Consider the following 27323-nt stretch of genomic DNA (forward strand, 5'->3'; position numbering starts at 1 on the left):
TGACAATCAGGGCCTTTTAGGGCCGATTTAAAAACAATAAAAGGAAAGAAGAAGCATCTCAAGAAGTCCTGACACCGGGGCTCTGGGTTAGGGGTTGACCGTTTTTTTTTCCTTTTTTATGCACTATTAGGTTCTTTAAAAAAAAAATCCCTATGAAGATGAGCCCTTTAGGCAGTGCATCTGCATCGTCTTAACCAGAAAAAAAAAGCAGACTGTCTCTAATATATGCATAATTTCAAGACATCAGCAACATACACCATATTCACAACAGGTTAGAAGGAACAACCTATGGCTCACCCATTTCTCATGGATGTTTATCGCCGGGAGAAGTTAACCACACAGACAGATGAGCCAGAAAATGAAGTGCTTTGACAATAAAAATCAAAGTTTGGAGATAATGAATACGATAATGAACGGGGATAGCTAAACATCAGCCTGAGAAACACAAACAGGCGGAAAAGCTCAGACTGCAATTGGAAGAGAATTCAGTTAAACAGAAATAACACTGGAGCTTGTCACTAGTGCAGCTAGGAATTGGCAAACAAAATACTTTGAGTATACACTTGCAGGGCAGCCCTGCTTCTGCCACATGAATAAATATCCAACGATGCTTAAAAACAGTATAAAAAAGGGATGTCAGGATTCTCAGAAGCAGTGCATGTTCTGCTCCCTGTGACTGCACAGCAGGATCCCTCCTGTGAGGTATTTCAGCACTGCTGCAAAGGAAAACTCTTCCTGCACTCGTCTCCCAGAAGTGCAGTCTCACTGGAGCTCAGGTCACACGACAGCTATGCAGTGACACAGTGCAATGCTCTGCTCTCCCTTTGGCTCTCTTCAGTCCACAGCAACCACACTGTGTGGGCTGAAAACAGAGCGGTAACAGCTCAGTCTGCTGCCACCGTAGTGTCCAGATGGATGCATGCACAGACCCCTGTTTCACCACACAGCTTAATTTTTGCTTTGACAGTCGTGTTCACACAGATGCCTCCAGAAAGAGCTTTTCATGTGGCCAGATCAGATTACTAAAGATCCTTCAGAACATTTCCTTGGTTAACTGTTTGATATATAGGTTGTCCAACAAAGTGAATGCTTGTTTTATTCTGATCAACAGCAACCTACACATTTGTTCCTGCATTACCACCAGTCCTGTAAGGGACAGCTATCTCCCCATCCAACTGCACAGCTGAAAGACTGCTATCCATCCCATATTATTTTCCAGGGAAAGACATTTTCTTGTGTTGCATAGATGTGTTTAACTGCAGTTATTAAATACAGGATTTATGTCCCACTTTTGGAAGCATCCTTTTTCAGTCTTCAGTACGTAACAGTCTTATTAGTGAAACTAAGGATCACAGCTGCTGGTAACGTGCCACAGCCAGTCATGGATCTCACCAGAAGTGCACAATTAGTACCATGGCAGCACCAGATTGTCTCTCCTCCAAAACATAGATGTGATCAAAAGAAAGAGCAAATCCAGGAGAAACAAATGTTTTACCATCTTCAAGAGGTGCTGCTCCTCTTTGTTGTAGAACAGCTGTAGCTTTGTTTGCAGGGTGTTTGGAGAGCTTTTTATTTATGAATAATTATAATCCCACAAATTCTACTACATAATGATAATTGATGCCTGTTACTGACTCCCCTGTTCACATGTGCACTTTCGCACTCACAGCCAGCTGTCCTGGAAGTAGGAAATAAAATTGGTTTTGCCTTCAAAAACACGAGCATCATCCAGGTCTGTGACTGTACCAGGAGCATCTTATGGCTTTCTCTTGCCTTCCAAAAACTTCAGCCAAATGCTGTTTTGCTTGTGATTCCCTTAGAACATCCGAGGATACGATGGGTTTTGCTTAATTATCCACTCAGCATGCGGATTGATATGATACAAGTCTAAGAGGTAAGTGTCAGGATCCAGACAATGTTCACCTATAAGAACAAGAAATACAGAAAGAAAAAAAAAAAAAGCATTTCTTATCTCCTTAGTCCCGTTGTTACTACTTTTCCCCCCTAAAAATTGGTATTTGCCCACATTCATCTTAATATTACAACCATTCAGAAGTGCTTCAACAAATCTGACAAAGTTCCAGTTCTTTATATTGAAATAGATGTGCATTTCTTAAAACTATACTAAGTCCAAGCTTAAATTGGTGAAAGGTACTCTAATACCCAATCACTTCAGCACGTGAACAAATCCAGTAGCTGAGACTAAGCTGTTTCCAGTATGATGGAGTTTTCCTTTCACAGATTCTGTTACGAGAAATACAAGGAGGTGGAAAATTCACTCCAGTAGAGGACAGTCTTTGGAACCAGCTATAACAGGACATAGGAATTCCCTTCTACTTTCAGACCTCCCTAAACTTCTGCTGTTACAATCACATTAAAATTTCCTTTTCATTTGATGATGCTACCCTATTCCCAGAGGAAATCAGTGTCTAATGAACATCATCAGCTTGTTTAACTACTCACTTTGAGAAGCTTCCACCAAAGCTGGTTCTTTTGCAAGACAGTTTATCAATAAAGGCAGGCATGTTGGTTTTGTAAAGGAAGACAGTTGCTCTTTGCCATAGGTGAGGTTAACCCACATTTGTTCCCTTTTCTTCTAACTTTCAAAGGCCCCTCCAACTCTCATCATTTTCCAGAACTCTCTCCTACCACAGGCTAGACATAAAAACCAGGTGTCAAAGAGGTTACTTCCAGTTATCACCCAGACTCACCAATATTGCCTCCCACTTCATATAGGAGCAAGTTTGTGCACTCCATGGAGTTGTTACTGCAGAAAGAAAAAACACAGTGAAGTTAACAAAGCTCCGTGAGAGGCAAGTTAGGTCGTTCAGTGATGTTTCTTCCAAAGCAACTGCTCCCAGTGCAGAGGTCAGCAATGGTCAAGGAAGCTACAATTCTATGCAATACAGCAACCTTGTCAGTCCTCCTGAAGCATGCAGCTATCACCCAAAGTTGTGCACAGAACAAGTCAGATGTTGTTGCTAATGAGATGCATGTTACATACAAATGCTTTTCAACAAGATAAGAAATGCCAACATTCATTGGCAGCATTCGTCAGAGTCAATGGCAGCTCCACAGAAGACTTCAGTAGCTGTTGCATCTTCTTACTAAGATCCCAGTTACCAGCTGACCCATATTCAGCCAACTCCCCACACACTCTCTTTGTCAAGATGTCTGCTGCCCAGGGACACAGTCAGGGGATGCACTGACACTCTACCTATTGAACACTGTCTGCATGCCCAATGGCTTGAGAAGTTGTTTTGTTCACTTGTTGGATTATTTCAGCAATTCATCATTGGAGCACAGGAGGGAACTGTTCAGCTCCCTTTAGGGAACTCATACATTAACCCTGCATGCTGGAAATGCTGTTGCAGGCAAGTAATGTGCCCAGGTGATGTTTTTCTCTAGGAGAGCTACACAAGGTTTCTTTTGCAGGGTTAATGTTATCCCACTTTTCTTTCTCCCCACAAAGCTTTTCACATACTGCTGCAGCTCACTTGCCTTCCAGCAGAGCAGGCAGGACCACCACCCTGGTGTCAGCTTGAGCACAGTGATGGAACCCCTCAGCTGAACTAATATTTGCCTGCCCTACCCAGTACACCATTTATAAAACACAGAGCAGTCTAACAGCTCAATGTGTCACCACATTAGCTCTGCTAGAAGGCAGAAAATACAGTCACTACATCACCTGACAGTTATATATTTTTAATAAGCAGAGAAAAAGCTACTTGCCATTTCAGGAAGTTGACCGTGTTAACAATATTCCAGCCATTCTGGCACAGGTTCTTCTGAAACTGCTTCAGGACATCAGCAACTCTGGTAGCATTGTTCAAATGAACTTCTAGGGAATCCTTCAGGAGAAGTGAAGCGTGGACTTTCACAACCTTGGAAGGCTGAACAAGGCAGGCAGAACCAAAGAGAGTAAAGTGCTTAAAAAAGTGCTTTGTTATTGGCAAAAACGTCAAGTTTCAAAGCAGACTGGAGAACGTGAAGAATGAAATGCACTCAGCCAGCTTTTCAGAGCATTTCTGATTGCTTATTTCACACAGCAGAGAACGGAAGCATCAAGGTGAGCATTATAAAGGAACCAGTTTATCAGTGCTGTGGTTGGGGAGCAAAGCACTGATCTCGATCAGTGTGTTCTGGTGCTCTCTGCTGTTCAGATACAGTACTGGCACTTACAGGCTTTGATGAAATTAGATCGGTCAGAATCTATTTTGAATACCTGTTTCCCATTGCCTGAAAGATTTCTCTGTAAACTTTAAAAGCAGGAATAGGAGCTCAGGAACCAGAACAGTCTTACAGACCACTTTAGAAGCAAAGGTAATTTCAGAAGGGAAGCACTGAACAGTGTGTCACTTTGTCAAAACCGTTTTCATCAGCTCGTCCATGAGCCACCTTTTCAAAGCTTTTGTACAGAACATGGAACCATTCCAATTGGGTCTGGTCTGGTGCAAGGTAATTTTGCAGTTCTAGATCTTCTGTAAAAACAGCACTGCACACCAAAACAATGAGGAAGCACTGCTAGCACAGCTCCAAGCACAGAGTCATCTGCTGCGTACCTACACTGTACCTTCACTCAGCACCTTCAAGAGTGACGTGCACCTTTATCCAGGCTAACTGGGAGCATATTTCTCAGTCTACCAAGTGGTACAGAAGGGTGGCAGATGTACTGGCTTGTGAGAATACAAATTCTTCTTCAGCTCTGCAGATTTGAACCCTCCATGTATTACTCTCACTTGCAGGCTTCATCTTTCTCACATCCTTAGGTGTCCCATCATCACCACCCACTGCTATTGATACCTAAAATCCAGCACCGTGTAATATAAACTAGCTGTTACAGACTGACTCTAATTCAAGTAATAGTGCCAATTAAAAAGAACAACTGATATTCAACTAGATTGGGAAGCAGCACCCATTTAAAAGCCTCAGTTGGCACCAATGCAAGAGGTGGAATACAGCAGTTTCACTTCTCTTAAAAGAGAAGAAACATTCTCTAACTCCTCTATACAGATAAACAGCATTATGGAACAAAATAATTCAAAAGATCTCCCCTCCTTCTCCCTTAAGTGTTTTTCAGTCTGAGATGTATCCCAACAACAGGCATACTGAATCAGTTTTCGGTGGGTACAACTCGGGCTGAAGAGTTTGGAAGCTTCTTCTCATGGTTCTGCAGATTTTTCTCCCTCTTGCTATTTACAAAGCGTCACTCCTTAAAGTTTCCCATGCTCTCATGAAAGGATTTTAAAGAGAAAATATTTGCCACTTACAAAAGGAACCAGTTTTTCCAAGTCTTATCTCACCTCTGCTTGATTCTTTTCCACTTTGTCTTTATCAGCATGAATCTTCCGCAGCAGATTTTTTAACTTTTTGTCACAGAACTGATACCTTTTACTATTGCTCTCATTGAGTTTTCTCACTTGAGCTACCAGAAAAGAGGAGACCTGAGCAGCAAAGAAGGGAGAAAACAGGAATTAAAACAAGCCAAGCAGAGATGTGAATGCCATTAAAAAAAAACCCTTAGTCATCATTTTATGAAGCTCCTTAAATAGACAAAACATCTGCACACCTTGAAAACAGGTAGCCTTGGACAGTTTTGGTCTGCAAACATTTAACTCCTCTGGAATATCCAATACTACCCTTTCCCCTACCCCAGGCCCAGCCAGAACAAGACACTGCTGCATCATACTGCAAAACACTGATGCAACTCACTGTCCAGAGCAAATCCTGATAATGGATCATCATCCGCACCACATCAGCTGCCCCCTCTGCCAGCTGTTTCTCCTTCCCTTCAGGAATCTTGTTTGGCAGCCCTTTGTGCATGAAGAGGTTTGGGGCCATGACTGTGGAAACGTTCCAGAGATTCATTTTGTTGTTGTTCTCCCTGGAGACTACTTTGCTGAGAAATTCAAGTAGAGCCTGAAGAGAAGGGCAGAGACTCAAGTTATTCATTCCTAATAACACCCAAGAAATTAGAGTTGCAATTGCTGAGGAGAACATCCAGACAGTATCTTTTCTAGATACTTGTGAGAAAATCCAATTCTCTAGACAAGAAGCATAGTAGCCAATTTCTAATACTAGGATAACAACAAATAGCTAAACTGAGCAGGGAGATAGTTTGTCCAGCACTCATGAACCAGACGAGATGGCATGTTTGGGAAACAGATACGTTCTTATTTCTTAACTAGTGGCAATTTACAGACTCCAGCTGTAAAAGTTATAGAATCCAAAGACAACCCTCTCTTCCTCCAGTATCCTCCAAGTCAATTCCCAGATGTGGGAAAAAAAATCCCCTTGGATTATACCTCTTCTGCCCCACACCTTCACCAGAGCTACGATGGACATCAGGTCATCTTTGATGGTATCCCATATTCCAGCTCTCTAACCTGTGCAGGGTGCTAAGTCAGCCTTGGCATTGTTATCCAGAAGTTGAACTACTTAGCAAAATAGAGCAGCAGTGAAAAGAAGCCATACAGTTTTTATTCAATGCAGCACCAAAGAGATCCTGCACTGCCTGCAAAGCTGATTCACCAGCAGTTACTCTCCCAAAAAGCAGTAAGAAAACAGGTTTGAAGTGTGTCCTGATTAAAAAAAAAAAAAAGGCTAAGAAGTTATAAAGTACACAGTATTTTTTGATTTTAAGGGAAACTGCATCTTTGATGGAAAACAACAGCACAAAGCATGAATCAAAGACTGAATCTCCTCCCCTATATCTTAGTGTATGACAGACAATAAAAGAGCCTTCCTCCTTCAACTCCATATAGAAATGCTTTAGTACACCGAGAAGGAGGAGTACAGTTCCAAACACGGTGTAAAAATCCCTCCAAGACCACACGGATTCCCACTGCTCTTCTGTTTGCACCCAGAAGGCAGAAGTGCTACAGTTTATGTTCACTGCCCAGCCTGGAGACCTGCCTGCTGCCCCCAGCTCCCCCTTGCCCCATCATGGCTTTCCATTTCAAGTCAGTGAAATGAAACCTAGTAATTTGATGTACATTATCTATGTTCCCTTTTGTAAAAGCTGATAGAGATCTGAGAATGAACACATGGAACAAGAATATGGGTTTTCCAGTTAAATCAAGAATAAGCAGACTCACCTTTAGAGTGTTTCTGTTTGGCTCTGGCAGAATCAGGATCAGGAGGTTCAGAGCCTGCAACCTTTGCTTCAGGTCTGGAATATCTACAAAGGAAAAGCAACAGCAAGATTCAGGTTTCTGACTTGGCTCTGACTGAAAACAGCCAAGTCACAGGCTGAGAGCAGGGATAAGGCAATTACTGATGGTAGTGTTTTTCATCTGTAAAACTGCACCTCAAATCCTAGAATTTAATTAAGCTCATACAGCCCTTATGGAGTGAATTATCGGTGTTCTAGAGGACCAACCAACAGCTCATCAAAAAGACTTCACCTTCTACTTTTTATTTAAAAAACATATAAAATAAAAGTTGCATGCTCAGCTGGCTCAACACATTTAAATCCCTTTGAGGATTTAGGCACAAGCCTCAAAATAAGACTCTTGCAGAAGACTGCTGCTGACAGAGCAAGATCATGCACTCTGGCCAGTTGCCACAGCTGAGTCTTCATGTCCTTATTTATCAGGTTGGCCTAATTTATGCAGTAACACTGCAGCCTCAAATGAAGCAAAGTAATTTGTATAGGACAGTATACCTGCACAAAAACTGTGTACATACCCAAGCACTAGCAACAAAGACTCTGAGGTAGACACATAATAGTACACGTCACACCTCACAAAGTGAGTTCATATGGTAACAGTGCATATCCTGCTCTGTACTGCCATCAAATGCACGTGCTAACAGCACACCTGACAGGAGAGCCCAAGGCCAGAAAAAGCACAAACTCCCCAAAAAACAACATAAAACAGGCAAAGAGGAACTTACTTTGCACAGCAGCAAAAGCAGGAAGATATTCTGCTGTCAGCAGTGGGGCAGGCAGTTCTCTTATGAATCTTTTCAGCAGCCCAGATACATCATTCTGGTGGACTTCATCCCAGCGGAAAAGGCCACTATAGAAATCTCTTTCTAGCTTCTGCTCCAGACTCTGGAAATAATAATTTAAAGAAGTTTTACATGCCTCAAAACACATTCTATATTCTACAGCTGAACCTGTTAGGTCAAAAGACCACAGATACTCCCAGATTTCCCAGCAATGGACATTTCTAATTGTACAGAGAAGGAAGACAAGCAGTCTGAGTTAGGCTCCCTCATCACCTTCAACATTTTCAAAGAATAAGTAAAGAGCTCCGTACCTTGATTCTAGTCTGGGACCCAGAAACTCTCAAAATGCCCTCTGTTTCAAGTCCTCTCTTTTCTAAACAGGACAGCAGCTATTAAAAGAGGAAAAAAGAAAGCTCTTAGGTACAGAGGATGAGAAGTCAGCCCCTCCTTATTGAGGGCCCCAAAGGCTTGCTGGCTCTGAGCATCAGAATTGTGAATGAAACGGTAAGAAAACTTACTGCCTGGAGTAAGAGAGGGACCTTAGTGTTGGGGAGCAGTTTTTGGTCATTTTCCAGCAAAGTGTTGAGTGGAACTCCAAAGAGCCTTTTCTCTACAACAGAAACAACATGTTTTCAATTTGTACCACCATTAATAATAGTGTCACTGATACTGCCAGCACTGCAGACTAAGATAGCACATTTTGTAAGCACTGGAGAAAAAGAGGAACACTTGATAGACAAGTGGATGTGATGAAGGTAAATGTAGAGCTGTAAGTCTTGGTAGCACAACCCAGCAATTCCAGAAGAAACTGATTAAGGCAAAAACAACTGTCACAAGGTTTCTTATCAAACACCCTCTTTGCTCTAACACTTGAAATCCTAACTTATAAGACAACCCCAATGTTTAAAAAGGCACGAAATGGAAGGAAAAAAAATATTCAAAACAATGTTCAACTGACCTGTTGTTTTCAGTTTTGCTGCCTTGTTTCTCTTCAATTCAAAGCCTAGAACATCACAAAGAGCTGTTAGTTCAATAAGGGCCAGCGTGGGGATCTTCTTCATGTCTTGAGCAGATAGATCTCCAATCCTGGTCACTCCTAGTCTGCCCTTGGGGATCTTAAATTTCTAAAGGAAAACACACAACAGGTTCAGTACAAGCAGCACTACCGATCCTTCCAATTATCAGCTTCTGTTGCATCCTTACCATTGCTTACCACTAACCAGCTACCTGCACATTCCCCTATTTTCAGCACTAGACAAATAACCAGAATGACTTGTACTGAGAAACACATCCTCTTGTCAGCATTACTCTTTAAACACATTTCAGATCCCAGTCTTATAAATTAATGAAAGCCCAATATCCATTCCTATTGGCTTGAACCTTGCAAGCAGTCCAGTACATCTGCAGAAGGTAAACCTTTGGCAAGTAAGACAATAGAGACCCATTGCAACACTACCACAGAGGACGTTCCCAAAATCTAATATATAATTGAATCAAACACCTTGCACCATTCTAGGCAAGATGACCTAATAAAGCTTTAACACAAACAATTCCTATACTTACAGTTAGCACATTTCCATCCTTTATTCTTTTAGATTCGGTCAAGAATGACCCCTTGAGCAGGACAGCTGCTTGTTCTGAGTAGGCAACATCCATGTTGAACATCTCCTCTTTTCCAGGGTTTCGAACTGTGCAGGAGTAATCCTGGGCTTCTGCTACAGAGGAGAAAATGTCTTGAAGTTCAAAAAGCTAAAAGGTGAAGCTTAGAAAACAAATGCGTTAAATTAGCAGTTTTGAACAGATTCAGGGATAATCAGTTTTGGTAACAAGGATCATAAAGAGTGCTGTCATAGCACAGCCTTGTGACTGATCAACAAGGTAAGTAAGATTCGTTTAAAGCCATAAACATAATCATCAGGTCAACAGTAAAATACGAGTATCATCTTAAATTAAAGGACATACCTATGGCCTTTAATTATCTTCTCTTTATGCAACTGTGTACGCTATTCATAGAATTTCACTTGTTCTTTGCCAGAATCATTTTGTTTGCATCTTTTAATTGATTTGCTGATGATTTAGCATCACCTTGAGTGATAATTCCTAACACCAGGTGCTGGAGAAGTTTACTGAACCCACAGCTGTGGATAAGCATGCATTTAAAACAGAAACAGAATGTTTCTGCAATTTATACAGCAAGCACCATTATATAAAGTAGTACACGTTATTTAATGGTAACAGCCTTCAAAAACAGAAACAGAGCTGCTCAGGTTCAGAGCCCAAACAGTACAACTTCTCTTCCAGTTGCAGCTCCGCTTCAGATCCTGCCTCCCTTTCAATCCTACTCCACTCTAAAAAATTCCTTCTTACGTTTCTGAACATTTGAAGTCCGCAGATTGTGCAACAGCAGGTCTGGGCTGGGCTCCTCTTTTTCTGTTACCGTCTCCTGGAAAGTAAACCACAACATGCTCATCTAAACAAGGCAGGACAGAAGTTATCATGACAACAATTTGATTTTGGGAGGAAAACAAAAAAACAAAACAAAAACACACAAAAAGACACCTTTAAGAAAATGCTGCTCAAACTCAGGACTGTAAGATTGCTCTGAAATCAACAATTACTGAATGAATAGCAATTGGGTGACTTGAAAGGCAGATGGAAAACAGATGACTAGATGACTTCCCACACTATTAAACTAATCTATAATTTCAGATAATCAGCAGCTGATTTCTTTCCTTTTATTAATGCATTGCGAGGCTAACAGTACCAACCAAACTCCACAGGAGCTGGTCTCTGCCTTTGACCACAAGATCTCCTTCATGCAAAAGAACACACAAGCAGACAACAGCATCTAAAAGCTTCCCATTAAGGCTGTATGGTAACCTACCTCCTCAGGTCTAAAGCATGTTTCTAAATGCGTAAGGAGGCATTTGACAGTCAGCTCTACAACAAAAACCCTGCTTTCACTGGAGCTGGCCAGAATGCAAGGAAATATATTGTTACCAAAGCAACTCTTTCTGTGAACCAGTTCATAACACAGAGAAGTTGTTGACTGACAACTGAGAGCTAAGAGAAACCTGCAATAAGTCATCACAAATTGACAGAAGAAGTTGATCTGCAGAGGAGGTGCACTGTATGGCTAGAGCAGGAACACAACTGATGAGCTTACCATGAAAGAACTCCCAATTCATTTAGCATCTGTAGTTGCATCAAAAAGTCACTTCAGAATATTGGGCTGGATTTAGTTGTTCTGACTTTTAAGTGCAAATATTAGCAACCTAGCAAGCAGGCATATAAGATTAAGGGTTCAGAAATCTCTGCCTATATGATACCTGGTACAACAGACTTCTATTTAACGTGCAACTTTAGAAACTCACTAGATTTCAATTGAGGGACTTAAGACAGCCTTGCAGCTGGAATAAAATGTCACTGGGACAAAGGAACACAAGAGGGCTCCAAATGACATCAGTGCTCCACAAGGCTGTGGTGCTGGAGGAGCTGTGCAGCCTCCCACTGGTCTCTAAGAAGATATGAATCTGTGCGATTCGTAGCAATTCTCTCTCAGTGCTGAACCTAGATGCAGAAATTCCACAATCTCAGCTCCATTTCAGCATAAAAGATGAAGCTGTCAGCCTTGGAAATGAAAGCAGCCTTGGGCCCAGACGGCCAAGGCAGGTACCACAGGGCAACAGAGCCTTTCAGGAGCTTCCACTCAATCAGCCAACATACCCCAGAGCCGACCACTCCAAAAATGTCTCTGACATCCCTCACAGGAGGTTTGTTCTTCCTCCTCCGTGAGCGGGAGTAGGTATCCAACCTTCGCTGCACGGCAGCAGCCTGGGTCTTCGTCAGGGTGGAGAGCAGCGCGTTGTCGTTCTCTGAGGCATGGTCCCCAATGAGGTCTGAGAGCCCCGCGTCCTGGAGCCACTCTGCTTCAGCCTCTCCCTCTGTGAAGCAACGGATGAGGAGGGGGAGCGAGAAGAGAAAGAAAAGCAATTTGAGTGCTTGAAGCATCAGCAAACCAGAAGGCTCGGCCCCAGGGGGCAGCGAGACATCACTGGAAGTCACAGCTTCTGGGGGATGCCAAGGCTGTTCTCCAAGATCTCATTTTATTTGTATGCACCTCGCTACTCCTTTATTGTGTTATACTTTTAAGTGCATTGCTACCCACACAGTCATTCAACAACAGCAGAAGTATTATTCCTACTCCATACATTCACTCTACATCCACATCTACTCAAAACACCACTAAAATTAAAGACCATTCCTGTTCCAAAGTGAAGTGTGAGAAGCCTGGAGACAGTAACGGCAGCATTATTCTAACAAGCTTGCTTCACTCTTTTCTTCAATATAAAGCTGCACCTCAAACACAGAAGAATGCCTCCCTTATTGGATGTGCCTTTTATGCAAGTGAGAAAGCGCCCTGAGAAGGCAGTACTTGAAATCCAGGGATAAAAGCAGCAATTTAGGAAAAGGCTTCAGCTTTTACAGAGTGAACACCAGAGGGCCTGTGCCCCTTTTCAGTTCTAGGTACCACATTCATTCACTGCCGGCAGCTCCAGCACAGCTCCAAGGTCATACTGAGAAAAAGAAAAATCACAACTGAACTGACTGAAAGAGAATACTTCATTCCCATTCTTCCTTCCTGAAGGAAAGTATTTCTTCTACCATCACAGCTGCTCAGGCACGATTTCATGATTGTTGCATCCCTAATGAAGCCACATAGGTCTTTCTGTGAGATTAAATCATTTAACTTTTCTGGGGAGACCAATGTTCTGTCACAGCACCTGGAAATATCCAGGCTGAAAAGAGTTGAGCAGAGCAACAACATCTTTTTGCAAGTTGCATGAAAGCAGAACTCTGTTCAGCATCACAGCACTGTAAATAGAGCTGGACCTGCAGCAACCTGGCTAACCTTCTCATGTGATCTTAAACTTTGGTTACTTATCATGTCCAGTTCTACAGAAGCTGACAGCATCCCCACAGGTCCTGCTCACGTGGGTGCAGCTCCTCACACGTGTGTAGGGTTGGACTCCTGGCCCTGTTTAGGAATTCTCCTGTACAGATCTTTGTCCTACTTCCATGATTTCACAGAAGCTCAGTGTGCAAAAGACTTCTCAGCTATTTTTTCCTTGGGAACTACAGGAAGTTGGTGTATTGCTTGCAAGTTTTGAGAATATCCAAATCCAGTCATAACAGGAAGCTAATGCAATACACAATACCAACCAGAAGACCATAAATCGGACATCCGTTGGAGCCTAATGCCCCAGCTGATGCCAAAGCACCTCAGATGTTAATTTATCCACTTAACTTAAAGTATTTTTGGCCTGATTATGTTTACCGGTAGCACAAAGGGAAACAATTAAAATAGGTTATTTATGGGGAGAAGAGGAAAACCAGAGTGGAGCGGGCCTGAACTGAGAAGTCCACAGAAGTTTGGCTGCAGATTGAAGCCTGGAGGGTTGTTAATATTTGCTTTGTGAGATCCAGATAAGCAACATTTGGGGAGACACGACTGGGAATAAATATGCAAAACTAAAGAACACCATTTGCAAGAACTTATTTGAAACATGAGCTAACCAAAACCAGAATTTGTAACAGTAATTATGTTCCATTTCAGAGAAACTGAATGACAGCCAAGCGAATGCAACATCAAACAAAATATTAAGAGAAACTTCCCACTTGTTTTTCAAAGGAAGAGGAGAATCAGTCTTCGCAGACGCTTCTCAGACACGACTACACATTACAAGGGTAACAACAGATATTTCAGTGCCACCACCACACACACTGCATACATTATCAATCTGCTGTGCCGTCAGACCATGGAGCCAGCTGGAACAGGCAGGTAGGGAAGAACTACACTGCTCTTGGAAAAAGGAAAAGGCTCCTTTTTGCTTGTAGGGAAGGCCAGAAGCAGCAAATACCAAAACCTTTCTGCTGACCCAGTTCTGTCAGGCTGTTCCCCTGCCTCCTGCTAACAACTGGTCACAGGCAATTTCCCATTGTGCCACCCCTGACAATGCTCACGCAGGAGACCAACGTTTCCAACTGGGTCAGCATTTTTGCAATGCCTTATCTCCACATAGCCTCCATGCCGTCTCCTTTTTCTGATTGCAATCAGGGATTTGTCACACTGAGCCTTACCACCTCCAGACAGAGCTGCTAGCTGCTGCCCCGGCACGGCTTCTCGGGCGGTATGCAAACAGCCACAGCGCCTTTGGCTCAGAGCATCCATGCTGCAGTGCCACCTGCCAGCGCTCCGACCGGAGACTGCAAAGACATGAAAGCAAGAAGGCACCAGCCAAGCCCGGCTCCCTGCATCAGCCTGAAGGTTCCCCTCACTACTCATGCTTTGAGCACCACACACATTTGACTGAACTCCTTCCTGAAGGCGCCCACAGGCTGAGCACACCGCACTTCTTCCCCAGCCTGCTAGGAAGGCTTCGTGACTCGGAGCATTATTTCGAGTCTGTCCAGTTACAACTGCTGATTAACCAGATAGCTCTTACCTATGAGATTAACACACAGCATTAAAGGAAACTTTTCCTTGTGTCCCTGCTTACACGCAGCTAACAGATTGCCTCTGTTTTATTTCGAATACGAATATTTCGGATATTTGTATGTCGGATATCCTAGTCAGCCTTTCATCTAATGGCATGGGGCTGCTTGTCCAGAGCCTCCTCCCCGATGCACTCAGTTTCTGAGTCACTTCTTTACCTCTTTCAGTTCTGAAGCCCTTAAATCCTTTATGGTGGGACAATGGCAATGAGCCTTGAAGTTCACAGTGCCTTGCTCAATGTGGTCAACACAGACAACCTTCCTGCCCCATTCTCCACGGCCCCTTTATGACCCCAGGATACATGTTTTTCCTTCCCAAGGGCAACACAGTAGGACTTCCACTCAAACACTTCTCCATTACACACATGGATCCTCCCCGAGCCAGAACCACAGCTGCAGTCACAGCCAGGAATGGACACAGGCAATGTGTGACCCCAATGCATGGGACCACTTGGTGCTCATAGTTCATTGCTCTTACAGCACCACAGGATGATATACTTCTCATGTCAGAAGGCAATTGGTCCAGATTCCAATTATTTCAGGATTTTGGAATCACATCAATGCTACAGAAAACCTATTAGAAACATCCAATGTACAAGAAGTGGTCTTTAAAAGAACAATAATAATTAAAAATTTTTAAAAATCAACGAGACCATATGTGGATGTACCCAAGTAATTCTGGACATTTATTATGGTTCTTTGAACAATGGATCACAGGAGGAAGTCTGTTTTCCACAACAGCAGCTCCTGTAAAAGCCACTGTGGTGAAGTCTCAGAACCACGCACACAAACAACCCCTCCTAAATGCTCCTGGCTGTCAAAGCATGCTCACCACACAGCTACCTCCCAAGAAGAGCACCAGCTCTCAGTGGCAGCTGCTTGAAAAAGTCTGGAGATTGGAACATATTTAAAACCAATCTTGAGAGTCAGCTTTTCCTTTCTTTTTCTTATTGGAAAGTGAAAGTAGATGAAGCCAGCACTCCTTTTCTGTAGGGAATTAACCATCTTCCAATGAAAAAAAAATACACATCTGTATATAGATACGCCTGTGGTTTGACAGGTAACATTCTAACCGTGTGCCAACAGGTTTTTCAATCACTCAGGTGCATAAGAGAATTTTTGAAGACAAATACCTTCCTTCCTCCCCTCAGTCCCAGTGTTTTTGGCAACCTACCCTCTTGTGTTTTGACATCTGCAAGGCTGCATTCCTCTTGCTCAGCTTCACTGCTCTGTTTAATGTTCTCTACTTCCAGCCAAAAGCTCTCCATTGGCAAGTTGTCTACCCTGGTAGTCGTGTCCTCTGACAATGGGGAAGCCAAAGGGCTCTTCTGAGGAAGCTGGCTCATTTTGCAAGGACAATTTCTGGTACTGAGAGAGGAAGAGATAAGGAAGAGAGATTAAGGTACACGTGATTCAGGCAGGCATTCACAATACATCCATCTTCGTTGTTAAATGGCTGCAGCCAAACAGAGGTAAGTGCTAGACTTCTTTTTTTAGTGTTTGGCAATAACAGACAAGGTTGAGATCAAATCCTCCAGAGGAGGGGAGATACCTACTGCCCCATCCCACAGGAGGACACAGTGACAGCACAAGTTTTCCTGTGCTGCCCTTCCAGCAGCCCGAGATACCGCCTGTCATTCTGAGCCCTACAGGCTTGCACAGACGTTCTGCACTCACAGCCAAGGCGCTTCCAGCTTCACACACACACGCTCTGCTTATCAGGTGAGTCTGACAGCTCCCAGCCTCAGCACAGCAACCTCGGGAGGCTCGTCCTCCGTATGCAGAAATGGACACAGCTCCATACACTGCAGTGCAGCTCATGCAATAAACAGCTCAGAAGTTTGAGGCCCTTTTTTCCTGCCCAGACCAGATTTTTCAGCTACAAAGCAGTAAAAGAGTCCTCAGAAACACAAAGGTACAGCATTTTCTTATTGTCCTGCTGATTAATTCATGGCCAGCCAAAGTCCCAGACTGGGACTCAGCCATGCTTTCAGCCTCTCTGTAGGAAGTTGTGAGTTTCTCATTATTTAATAAAATAATGCCCCTCCTAAAACAAATTTTAATTCTCTTCAAAGGGCTGTAACTCATTTAAATCCTGCTGTACAGCTTTTTAAAAGACAAGGGAGAAAAAAAAAAAAGGAAAGGATAAGCACACCCTGCTTATGTAAACCCTCTATGGTTCAACTTATGATACACAGTTCAAGAAATTGCACACTACAGCAATGCTGGCTGGTTTGAAAAATGTTGCCAGGAGTACCTATGAACAGCCACAGCCACCAAACAGATCAGAACTGCTTTCCAATGGCACGGCAGAAGAACAGATCAAGCCTTATGCCTTGAAAAACCATGATGACAACACCACCACCCAAATCAATTTCCCCTCCTAGCTCAAGAAGGACCAAGAAAATTACTAGTGGCAAAATACCTGGAAATTTTAAGTTCCCTTTGTGCTGGAAAGCCATTACCAGCAGTTCTGCCACTAAATTATAAGAAGCATTTCAAATCTTAAAATACTAACTTTGCAGACCTGACAACTGGACGGCACATGCTGTAGGATACCCTGTGCTTCTGGATACATGTGTGACTGCATACTGTGCCTACATTTTTCTTACAAGCATGTCAGCAGCCTTTCTCTTCTAAAGGTCAAACCAAAGGCGATAACCATCACTGCAGGAACATCTGGAGCCAGCAAGAGCACTGAGAACACAACTAAGAAGTCTGCTGTTTGTTTTACAGGGACACAAAAGTTAAAGATTGAAAAGAGCACTTACATCACACAGCCCAGCTCTGATGATGGCAGAGGTGCCCCATCTGCTTATTATCCATCCACATCTTTTTTCCCTCTCGCTCCTGGGTATCCAAATAACAGCCTTGCAGCTGAGATTCCACTCCACAGCCTGGCAGTGCACTTCAATATTCCAACCAAGATTTTTATTTCTTTTTAACTCTCATAGTTCACAACCATTTTTCACAGTTCTAATACAGCTACCATCCCAAATAATGATTTTCCCTTTCAAGTTTTCAAGATAAGTGAATTGTATCCATTAGGATAAGGAGTTTGGAGATGTTACACTTAAGATTAGGAATCAAAATTTTAGATCACTTGGCTTGTATTAACTCTTCATCTTTAATACTCCTCTGTGTCTCCTTGCGTAGCTGACAGCCTTCCCTGAAGAGGATTAGGTTTAAACAAAGTCACCTTGCCACCATCAAAAAGCCCATTTCAAGGTAACATTACCATGATATCCCATTAGAATGTTGTTACATGGCAGCCAAGAGAAATCACCACTTGCAACATGACATTAGGAGAAGGATTTTTGATCATATCAAGGAACCTGGTTTTGGCCAGCATCAATACCAGAAGCACCATGACAGCCAAATTTGCACTGAAGAGCAGTCTCTCGGGGCATAACACTGAGCAGGCTAAGGAACTGTCTCACAGGTTGCCCTAATTGTTCTGCTAAAAGCATTTAGCAGGCACATAACTACTCTTCCTGTCATAAGATGCACTACGCCATAGTGGGTGTGATCTTATAGATCTAAGTAGCTGCATCTAGTGCTTTGCCTCCATGCTCAGCCCACTTAGAGCAGGCTCATCTAGCATCCCAGAGATCTCCGTGGTTCCAGGCCAAAGCAGAACTGACATCCAGGTTGGCAGAACCTGCCTGAGAACCAAGCAGCAGCTCGCATCAAGTGCCTGCTCAGCAGGAAGCCTGCAGCACACATAGCTATGGCAGTGCCTTCCCTGCACCTGCCACAGGTCTGCCTGGGAAAAAAAGCAAGCAAAAAAATCTACCAGCACTGTAAGCCATGTTGGGCACGGCTTCACCAAGGCTTTGACTGAGTGGAGTCACACAGCAAGCATTAGGACAGATTCATGGTGTATGTCTGAGAAGGGTCCCAGCATCCTTACAGCACAAATCATCAGGCAATACTTTTGCCACCCACCAGCTATTTCTGATCTGCCAGCACTTTCTGTCCATATCAGTACAATGTAATACTGGTCCAAGGACAGTTTTGTTAGACCACAGTGAGTTGCTGTAAGCACTCCTGTCCTCTCCATCCTGTGCTTCTCTACCATCCACTGTTAACTTCCTTCCTTCTACTGCTGGGAATTCACATCACCTGGCAGTTCCTGCACACAGAAGCTCCCCTGCTAACCACATGCTGCATCTCTTGTAGGAGAGCCATATCTGAACTACCTGTAGGCTGAATAATCCAAAAGCCATCTTAACTTTTTTCTCAACATCCCTGTGGAGTGATGCACTGAATCTATTTCACCAACGTGCAGGATGCTAATCTCACAAAGCAGCTCTACACAGCATTACCAGAATCCAAAACCCAGCTCTACACACCCTAAGCTAACACTATCGTTCCAGTCTTAAAGAGCAACATAAAGTCAGGCCTTGAAATTTAGAAAATGCCTTATTTTCTGGCCTATGTTTTTTTTTCCTGAACATGCTGCTTTACAAACGTAGCCAGCCAAGAGGAAGGTTCATTTGAGATTCAGTGCACCTAAGAGATTGTTCTTCCTCATTGCATTCCCAAGTCAATGGAGGGCAATCTGTGACGTATAAGCATAGCAACAGTTTAGATTGAAAGTGTAGATTGTTGGCTTAAAAGGTTAATCGCTCAGTTGCAACTGGGCAAAGAGTAAGTGGAATAATCAAGTTCATTCAGATGCACCGCAAATGCAAAAAAAAAAAAAAAAAAGCTTAACATTACAAAGTTTTAAAAATTAACCCAGGAAAAAATGAACTGGGTAGAAGGATCCAGCTAAGGGCACCCATAAAGGAACAGCTCTGGGAGGACCGACCACCCAGTGCAATACCCTGCTCTTGCTGGAGGCACTCATCGCAGCGGGGCTCCGAATTCATTCATCTCACCTAACACCCCACCCCTGATTTAACAATATTACTAGCAGTTATGGGACATGAATCTAGACTGGCACTGAGCTCTTACGGTACGTTTTCTCATTTCTTCTACAAATCCAAATTTGTAACATTCGGAATATCGGTAGCCCTTAATAAAGGCCAACTGAGCTCACCAGTCCTGGACTACAATGCGAAATTTCAGAGTAGGTTTTGATCTGTTCCTAGATACTGTCAACACACCGCAAATATACTGTAAACACTCATGCAACTCTTGGACCTCTTGAATCTCAAAATAAAATAAACACTGTTGCTATGCATTTGCTCATTCCAGGGTTGAATCACGCCCATCAGAGACCTTTTCTAAGATCTGTGGCTGCCTAGGCTGCTTTACTGACTGCTCAGCCTCCTTCCCTCACCGAAATGCCTCCAAGCAGATGAACAAATACAGAAGGTTCTTTCGAAGTATTTCACGCAAAACAGCAGGTGACAAAGCGGAATTCCTTTCATATTGTTTCCAGAAAAAGCTTGGGTGAAAAAAAGGCAACATGGACTGGATTAAATTTATACAAGGCACACAAGCACCAAGTTTTAAGGACATTTCCAAAGATTTGGAGTACAAACAAAGACACACATGAAACAAAGAAACAGATGGAAGAAGTCTGAATTAATCTCCAGAGCAAGACAGAAACAGCACACCAAGTCACACCAGTGCACTTCAGATCCCTGGCACCAAACACAAACTCTTCTGAAAGGAAAAATGAGAAATTATTTCATCAACTGTTGCAATACTTTGACAGATAAAGAAACTGAGTTGGAGAACAAAAATACATTAACGTCAGAAAACACGCACATCTTACAGCTCTCAATTTACTGCAAGGTCAAAAACAATCAAGGAGCACAAGATTAAAGGAAACAAAACAAAACCAGAAAGTATGCACGTGCAGGAAAAAGCCCCTCTTTAATTTGCTTGCAAGTTGCTGAGCAAGCAGTTTAAATCCAGCTGAAGAACTAGGAAGGTCAGACCATCACAGTTCACAATGTGACAGATTTTCTTGTTTAAAGTCAAGCAGTAGGATAAAGGTATTAAGAAACAACACACAGGAGCATGTGAAATAAAACAAAATCCACAAGTCTTACAGACTGGTATACTTAGATCTCACTTAAAGAACTGAAAGTTTAAATCTCGGTCTTTCTTTCAAATACATAAATATTGATACGATAGCAGAACCTGGCTGAAAGATATCAGTGTATTTGCCAAAAGCTCAGATGAAGCATGCACAATTAGCTATGCCATTCAGAATTACAATTTCCAGTTAGCAAATACAACACAAGAGATGTCTGGTGGGCATAAGCTCCATAACTTTTCTACAGACAGAAGAAAATCAGTTCAGAAGTCACACAAAGGTTGCAAATCTTTAAAGTCCAACTCTTAAGACGGATTCTCATCCTTTCAATCCCCCAGGCTTTGTAGGCAGTTCTCCAGCACAAGCTGCCAACTTGCTCCATCCCCATCCATCCATGGAGTGGAAGAGCAACAATGGAGTGCTATTCAAGCTTCTTAGAGCAGACCAGAAAAGTAAAGACAGACTAATTATCAAATTACTGTGGCAAAGATGAACAGAAAGTTACCCAATAAACACCCAGCACGCTTTACTTTCACTAGCTTAACTAAGCCAAGGCTTAGAAGAACTAGAATCAAAGTAGACTGCCACTGCTGGCGTATCTTTGTGCAACTCTGCCCATGGGGGATTTGCTCATACAGCTGTTACTGACACACAGCCCATCTCAGAGGTACCCCCACACAAAGCCACAGCGCCCAGCTGCCAAACCCCACCTGTGTTTGTACTAAGGCCTTTTAGAAGGACTTCCTATCCAAGGGCTGACATACTTGAAGGTATCTACAGCACAAGTGAGAATAGTTAAGATGTCACTATTACAATTTACTAATAAGATTACAGCTTGTTTTCAGTAACACAGCAATCAGTTCATCAAGATCTCCCATTATGCAAGCAGCTCTGGGAGCAGTGTCACTTAAGGTTGTTTTGAAGAAGCCTGTTCTGCAAGCGATAACGAGGACATGCCGGACGGCTCTGCATACGTGGAGGAGTCACTGAGAGCAGGTCCAGCTTTCCCCCACCACAACAACAACACAGCCACTCCCCAGCTCCTGTCCGGACATCCCAAGTGATACCAGAGAGACAAAACAATGATTATCTGCCCAGCAGTGAAGGAACTGACATCCTTCAGGTCCGGGCCTTTTGTGCAAGGCACTGCTTTAGCACAGCATCCTCAGCACGCCTTGTGCTGGGCTTCAGCTCTTGAGATAACATCCAACACAGCACTGCAAGTTTCAAATAAAGCACAGGTTGCAATTTATCTGAAAATAAGCACTTAAAAACAAAGAAACTGCATCTCAACACACACACCCCAGCCCTCAATCTGAAACAGGCTCATCTCCACTCTCCCAGGTAGGTGTCTAAATAAGCAAGCCAAGGAAGAGCAAAATTTGCCTGTAATTACAGATTTGCCTGGAGGTCTCTCAGCCCAAAACTGAGAGCAGAACAAACATGGGATTGATAAGCCCATGCAGATACAGACAAATCAAAAATACCTAAAGCCACGTTTAGTTCAGTCTATTATCTGGCTGCCTGCTGCATCATGTTCAGATTTGCCTTGGCCTCAGAAGCCACAAGCCATGCCCTCAGTTTTTTGTCTCCCCATAAGGTCTTATAATGGTCCCTGCCCACTGATCACTTTCCCTGCCCCACCAAGGTGCCCCAAACAGGAAAAGATTTGATTGCATGGACATCCTGCTGATAGAAAGGGGCACGGGCAGAACAACAGCTAGCAGCACTGCAGTGTTCAATGCCATTTTGGACTGATCTGTTGTACATTCATGTGAAATTCGTTAACTAAGAGGCTACTCATGCCTGTTGGTGATTTGTCTGTCACATCCCTGCAGTGCCAGGGACTTCAGCAAGGCTGCAATGAGTCACTGCCTCCCAGTTACCAAAACCATCCTCAAAACACGTGTCTGCTACCTTACATCAGATGAGATGCACTTCCTTTACTTCTGTCACCCGTGACTTTAAGCAAGATGCTCAACCTGTACACCTCAGCTTCCCACGTTCAGGGAAGAGCAGGATGGTGGCCAAGTGGCTTTCAGAGCATGTCTGGATCCTTTATAAACAACATTCTCGACTTGTTTTTGAGATTACTCACTCAAAAAGGAGTTTTTACAAAAGCACAGATTTACCTAAACATCTTACAACTGCATTAATGTTGAACTTCTTCTCATGATATAGCCTATCCTAACCAGCTGTGCCTACACTAGAGCAAAGAACGATAGTGTGTTGTTCCAGTATTTGGAAACAGGTAAGGGACTACAAAAAGGAGACAAGAGTAAGATGCTAGCCAGCACAGAACGAGGGGGGTTGAGAATCGAGCTACACTTTGTCCATAAGAGACCTAGGAGTGCTGGAACTTGAGAAAACCAGATACAAAGCCCTCACTTGGATTTCTCACAGGAGTTATAATGCATACGATGAACTGCTCGGCTATTACACTGCCATGAAAAGGCTCCACTCGCTGATGACCTATAAATAGCACTTAGATGGAGGCCAAGTAGTGAGAGGAAGAAACGCTGGCTGTGCAGAAAGCAAACCTGCCAAGAACAGCAGCCAAGCTGGGAGCGGATCTGCAGCAGCTGCTGAGGGCAGGGAACCCCCCACGGCAGCAGCAAGCTGGGCACTGCCTGCAAAGCCTGCACCCACACTGTGCTACGCTGGAGCACCAGGAGCACTCAGATGGGGAATGCTGGGGCAGCAGCTGCCTTTTGTCAGGAGATCTTTGGGGATGTGACAACACTGTTCTCTGAATGGGAAGGCAGTGAGCATCCCACAGTGACTGCTACCGAAATAGTCGTTAAAGGCAATTAATCAGACCATGAGGATGCTCCGTGCGCCATTTCACAACCACCTCGTCGTGCAGGCATATGTCACATCTGTGCCACTGCAGGAGTGTGGCTAAGCTTGGGACGTATCTCACTTGCTGTTAGTGCTGGATGAACGGATGCAAAGTGCCACTGGTTAGAAGTTAAACATCCTGGTCAAATCTAGTGAGCAAACGGGGTGTTCCACTGTTGCACCTCCTCAGATCTGACCGCAGAGGTACTCTGGCACCAGTTCACACACACTGGAACAAATCCAGCTTGGTTGGCATAAAACTGAAGTTGTTACAGGAGAAAGAAACCCTGGAATAGTCTTCAAGTGTAAGTCTAGTTCTTTTACGCGTAGATACATTTAAGTAACTTATTATATTATTGCTATGTCATTCCCCTCAACATTTATTATTATTTTTCTTAATCACAAACTGCCCAGGATCTTTTCAAGCCGCCCTTTCTTGCTCCTACACACACAGCCAAAACAGGCCAGGAAAAGTGAGAAGCCAGAGAGGGACTCAGAGGAGGGTGCAGCAGCTGCATTCACACAAAACCAACACGCGTCCATTAGTGCAGCAGAGAGACATTCGGAAACTTGGCGCAATTTTTAAGCCGATGCAAACAGACTTCAGATGCAGTCTTAAAGCCGATATCCAGTAAGCACAGAGAGAAGGGTGTTTGTAAAGTGAAGTCATTCCGTTTGCAGTTGTACCTCTCAGCACACAAGTTTTGCAGATTGTTTGTAACTAAGCAGTTCTGACCTTCCAACAGCTCTTTAAGTCACCAGAAAGGCTTCATAGCACACATGTTGCTACGGCACCTTCACTGCCACCTCAGAAGATGCACACGATGCTCACTGCAGCCCCTGCATCACCACCCCCAACACAAACACACTCCTGCAGCTCCCAGCCCCACTTTGCTGCACTGGCACCAATGGACAAAATTATCAGGTTTATACAAAACAGGAAAATTCAGTACATTCGATTTTCACAATTAAGGCAATTGAAGCACAGTTTAAGAGAAAATATCGCAACCCGATTGCTTCTGGAAATCTACCTCCTTTCCATCTCCCCTGCCACAGGTCTCTGCCCTTACCTCCCCCCTGCCTTCTGGATGCAGTGAACACGCACAGAGCCGTGCCCCAGCCCAAAGCCCGTACCTGCAGGAGCAGCATGCCGGCGGCATCGGCTGCAGCACCACCTGGGGCCGTGGGATGCGGGTCCTGGCAAACCCTGAGCCCCTCTTTCCGAGCTTGTCCATGTTCGGTGGGAAGGGGGAGGCGGTCAGCCCATCTGCACCGCACCAAGCGCCGCTGCCGAGCCAAGGAGCCCGCAACCAACTGCCAAGGGCTGCTCGTCGTCACCGGGCAGGTGTGCAGCTGATTGGGTACCTGCACACGTCCTCTCCTCCCTCCCCATCCGCCCTCCCCAGAATGGAGCAGGAGTCACCGTAAATACACCTGGGACTTCAAGGCAGCCCTGCCAGGGCTGAGTTCCCTGCCTGGAACACAGCTGAAGGACGAGGCACAAGGCCAGCGGCGTCCAGCACTCGGCACGACTGGAGAACAGCAAGAAGCTATTCCAAGCCTGCGCCCAAGCTAAAGCTTGCTCGATAATCACTGAGTCTCAGCTCTGCGAAAAAGTAACTCTCACAGGCAGTGCTGGGGAGGAGGAGCTCCTCAAAATCTTACTTCTCTGGAGACAGGAGAAAAACCAAAATATCTGGCAGGGAAGGGGGAGGGAAGGAGGCAGCAAAGCAAAACAAAACACACTGAGCAACCAACAACCACAAAAAAGAGCAGTTATTAGAAAAGCAAATCCAGCATACCCTGCCATCGTTTGGCACTGAGTAAGACAGTTTTATGGAAGGCACTGGTATTGAAAGAGCAGCATAAACCCATGACACCTACAGAAAGCATTCTGTAAGATCCAGATTCTTCTTTAGCACCTCACCAACAAGCAGTATGTGAGCAAGCAAAGGGTTAAGACAAGCACACCCCCATCTCTCTGCTGTAACTAATAGGTCTTATCCTCTCTCTGCTATTCCCATTCTTGCCACCAAATCTCTTCTCACAGTATTCCTGTAACTTCCCTTTCCTTTAACATTTACTCTTCTCCATCCTGAAGTCCAAGTTACAAATAAGCCATTTGTTTAAATTTTCCTTAACGAAGGCATGCAAAGTTTCTCTGGCACAGGTAATAACTGCACTCGTTTCCAATGCTCTGGTAAGACTGGATCTATGGGTCAGCCTGCTTTGCCTGCGATGGCTTAAAAGGGAAGCAACAGCTATTTTGGAGACAATCCCTCATGAAAGCATGCAAAGAAGCAATCTCAGTTTCTTCCTACCCATTAATACAGCCCTTCTCCCAGCCACGGCATTAGCTTAGCCATGGAACCCCACCTTGCAAGCATGCACCCTATTCATCCCACAAGTAACACAACCCAACTGCCCGAAATCCCATCAGATCCACCCCCGTCCCTTCAGACAGACTCGTTTTAGGGGAGGATTATCCCAGACAGCTGAGATACTCCAGCAGTTCCACAGTCCTTGCATTTACATTCTATCTCACATTCCTAATGAGTATCATCAGGGATCAGGTTCACAGTCCGGGTTATCCATGTAGCTTCCCTATGTATAGCCCAAACCAAGATAAACAACTGAATACATCAGCCTGGAAGAGTCTCAGCTTGTGAAATCCACACTTACAAAGAAAGCCCATCCATGAGCTTTCACAGTAGCTCTGAATATACATAGGCAGCATGTTATCAGAGCACTAAAGACCTTACTGACATACTAAAAGCCTTCAAAGCTGGTCTCATGCTTTCAGTCAAGTACGTGAGACAAGAGTTGCTGTAGAGCCACACCTGGCAGAAGCGTAAGGCACTGTATATACATCAAAATAGACATATTCTGTTGGACACTGTCTTCCGAGTGAAGAAAAGCGTTTGAACAATGCTCTCAGATATATGGTTTAACTCTTATATTTATTTATTACCCTCTATAGAGTCAGGAGTTGGAGATGATGATCCTCAGGGGTCCCTTCCAACTCAGATAATCCATGATTGCACATGACCCCACAGATGGCCCAGCTTTTGAGAGACAAGAGATCAAGCAGCAGCAAAGCCAGAAACATTTGAGAGCATGTTTGGCTCCAGAAGGCTTCACACCAAGCACACCCTGCCCTAAAACAAGCAGCTACGTTTCAGGTTGTTCTTTCTTGGTTACACAAAAGCTGCCACGTCTGGATGTAGATGGGCACAACAGCCCATAACTGCCTTTCTCTCATCCCTTAGCCATTTTTCTTCTTGTCCCATTTCCTCTGCTAACTCCACCCAGTTGCTTTGATTTTTTGTTAGGTTTTCAGACAGACTGAGACTGTCACAGGAATGAGTTAGCTGCACTGTCACAGGTTCCTAAAGCAACAGCAATAATTCAGCCAGGCTTGTTGCAAGGCAAGGCAGAAATTAAAGGATTCAGAATGAAAACAGAATTTTTTAGTAGTACATTTAATTACTCATATAAGCCAGTAAGCAAGCATTACAGAAAATATAAGGCCTAATTGGATAATGAGGTGTATGCAACAGCAGTTCTCCACTTGGAGCCTTGTGCATATTTACACCAGCCTGGTTATTTGTGACATTTCAGGGGAATAATCATCAAGTTCATTTCCCGGTTTGAGAGGACAGGACAAGGAATTGAACAGAGAGGCACAGCGAGTCTCTAACTGAGGATGGACTCAATCAGGATAAATATCCCAACTCCGGTTTTGAGCTTCAATTCACCAGGAGAGACCTCCTGAGCTTCAATTCATCAGGAGAGACCTCCACTAGAGATGAGCCAGGCCAACAGGGACCAGCTCATCTTACTCAAATACAGAGACAAAGAGGCATGCCAGCACTCCCAGCACTCGCTTTGTTCTCATGAATCACTGGTACCAGCCCAGCACTGCCAACGTCACGGCTTTAGCGCATGAGTTATTCCTGAAGGTATCTATGGATCC

At 43.9% G+C, this 27323-nt stretch overlaps 1 protein-coding gene across 1 annotated transcript; it reads right to left on the reverse strand.

The window, feature by feature from the left end:
* Positions 1-1816: 1816 nt before the first annotated feature.
* Positions 1817-24582, reverse strand: ARHGAP40 (Rho GTPase activating protein 40; the record flags this gene model as incomplete). The annotated part of the gene is made up of 15 exons (XM_079543266.1): positions 1817-1923; positions 2712-2767; positions 3733-3893; positions 5304-5444; positions 5713-5919; positions 7098-7180; positions 7897-8056; positions 8265-8342; positions 8472-8563; positions 8912-9077; positions 9517-9665; positions 10321-10396; positions 11680-11897; positions 15683-15876; positions 24482-24582. 15 exons carry the CDS (start codon positions 24580-24582, stop codon positions 1817-1819), a joined length of 1989 nt encoding a protein of 662 aa, XP_079399392.1.
* Between the last annotated feature and the right edge of the window lie 2741 nt (positions 24583-27323).

Source organism: Tetrao urogallus (assembly GCF_951394365.1).
Source record: "Tetrao urogallus genome assembly, chromosome: 16".
In the NCBI taxonomy this organism is placed as follows: Eukaryota; Metazoa; Chordata; class Aves; order Galliformes; family Phasianidae; genus Tetrao; species Tetrao urogallus.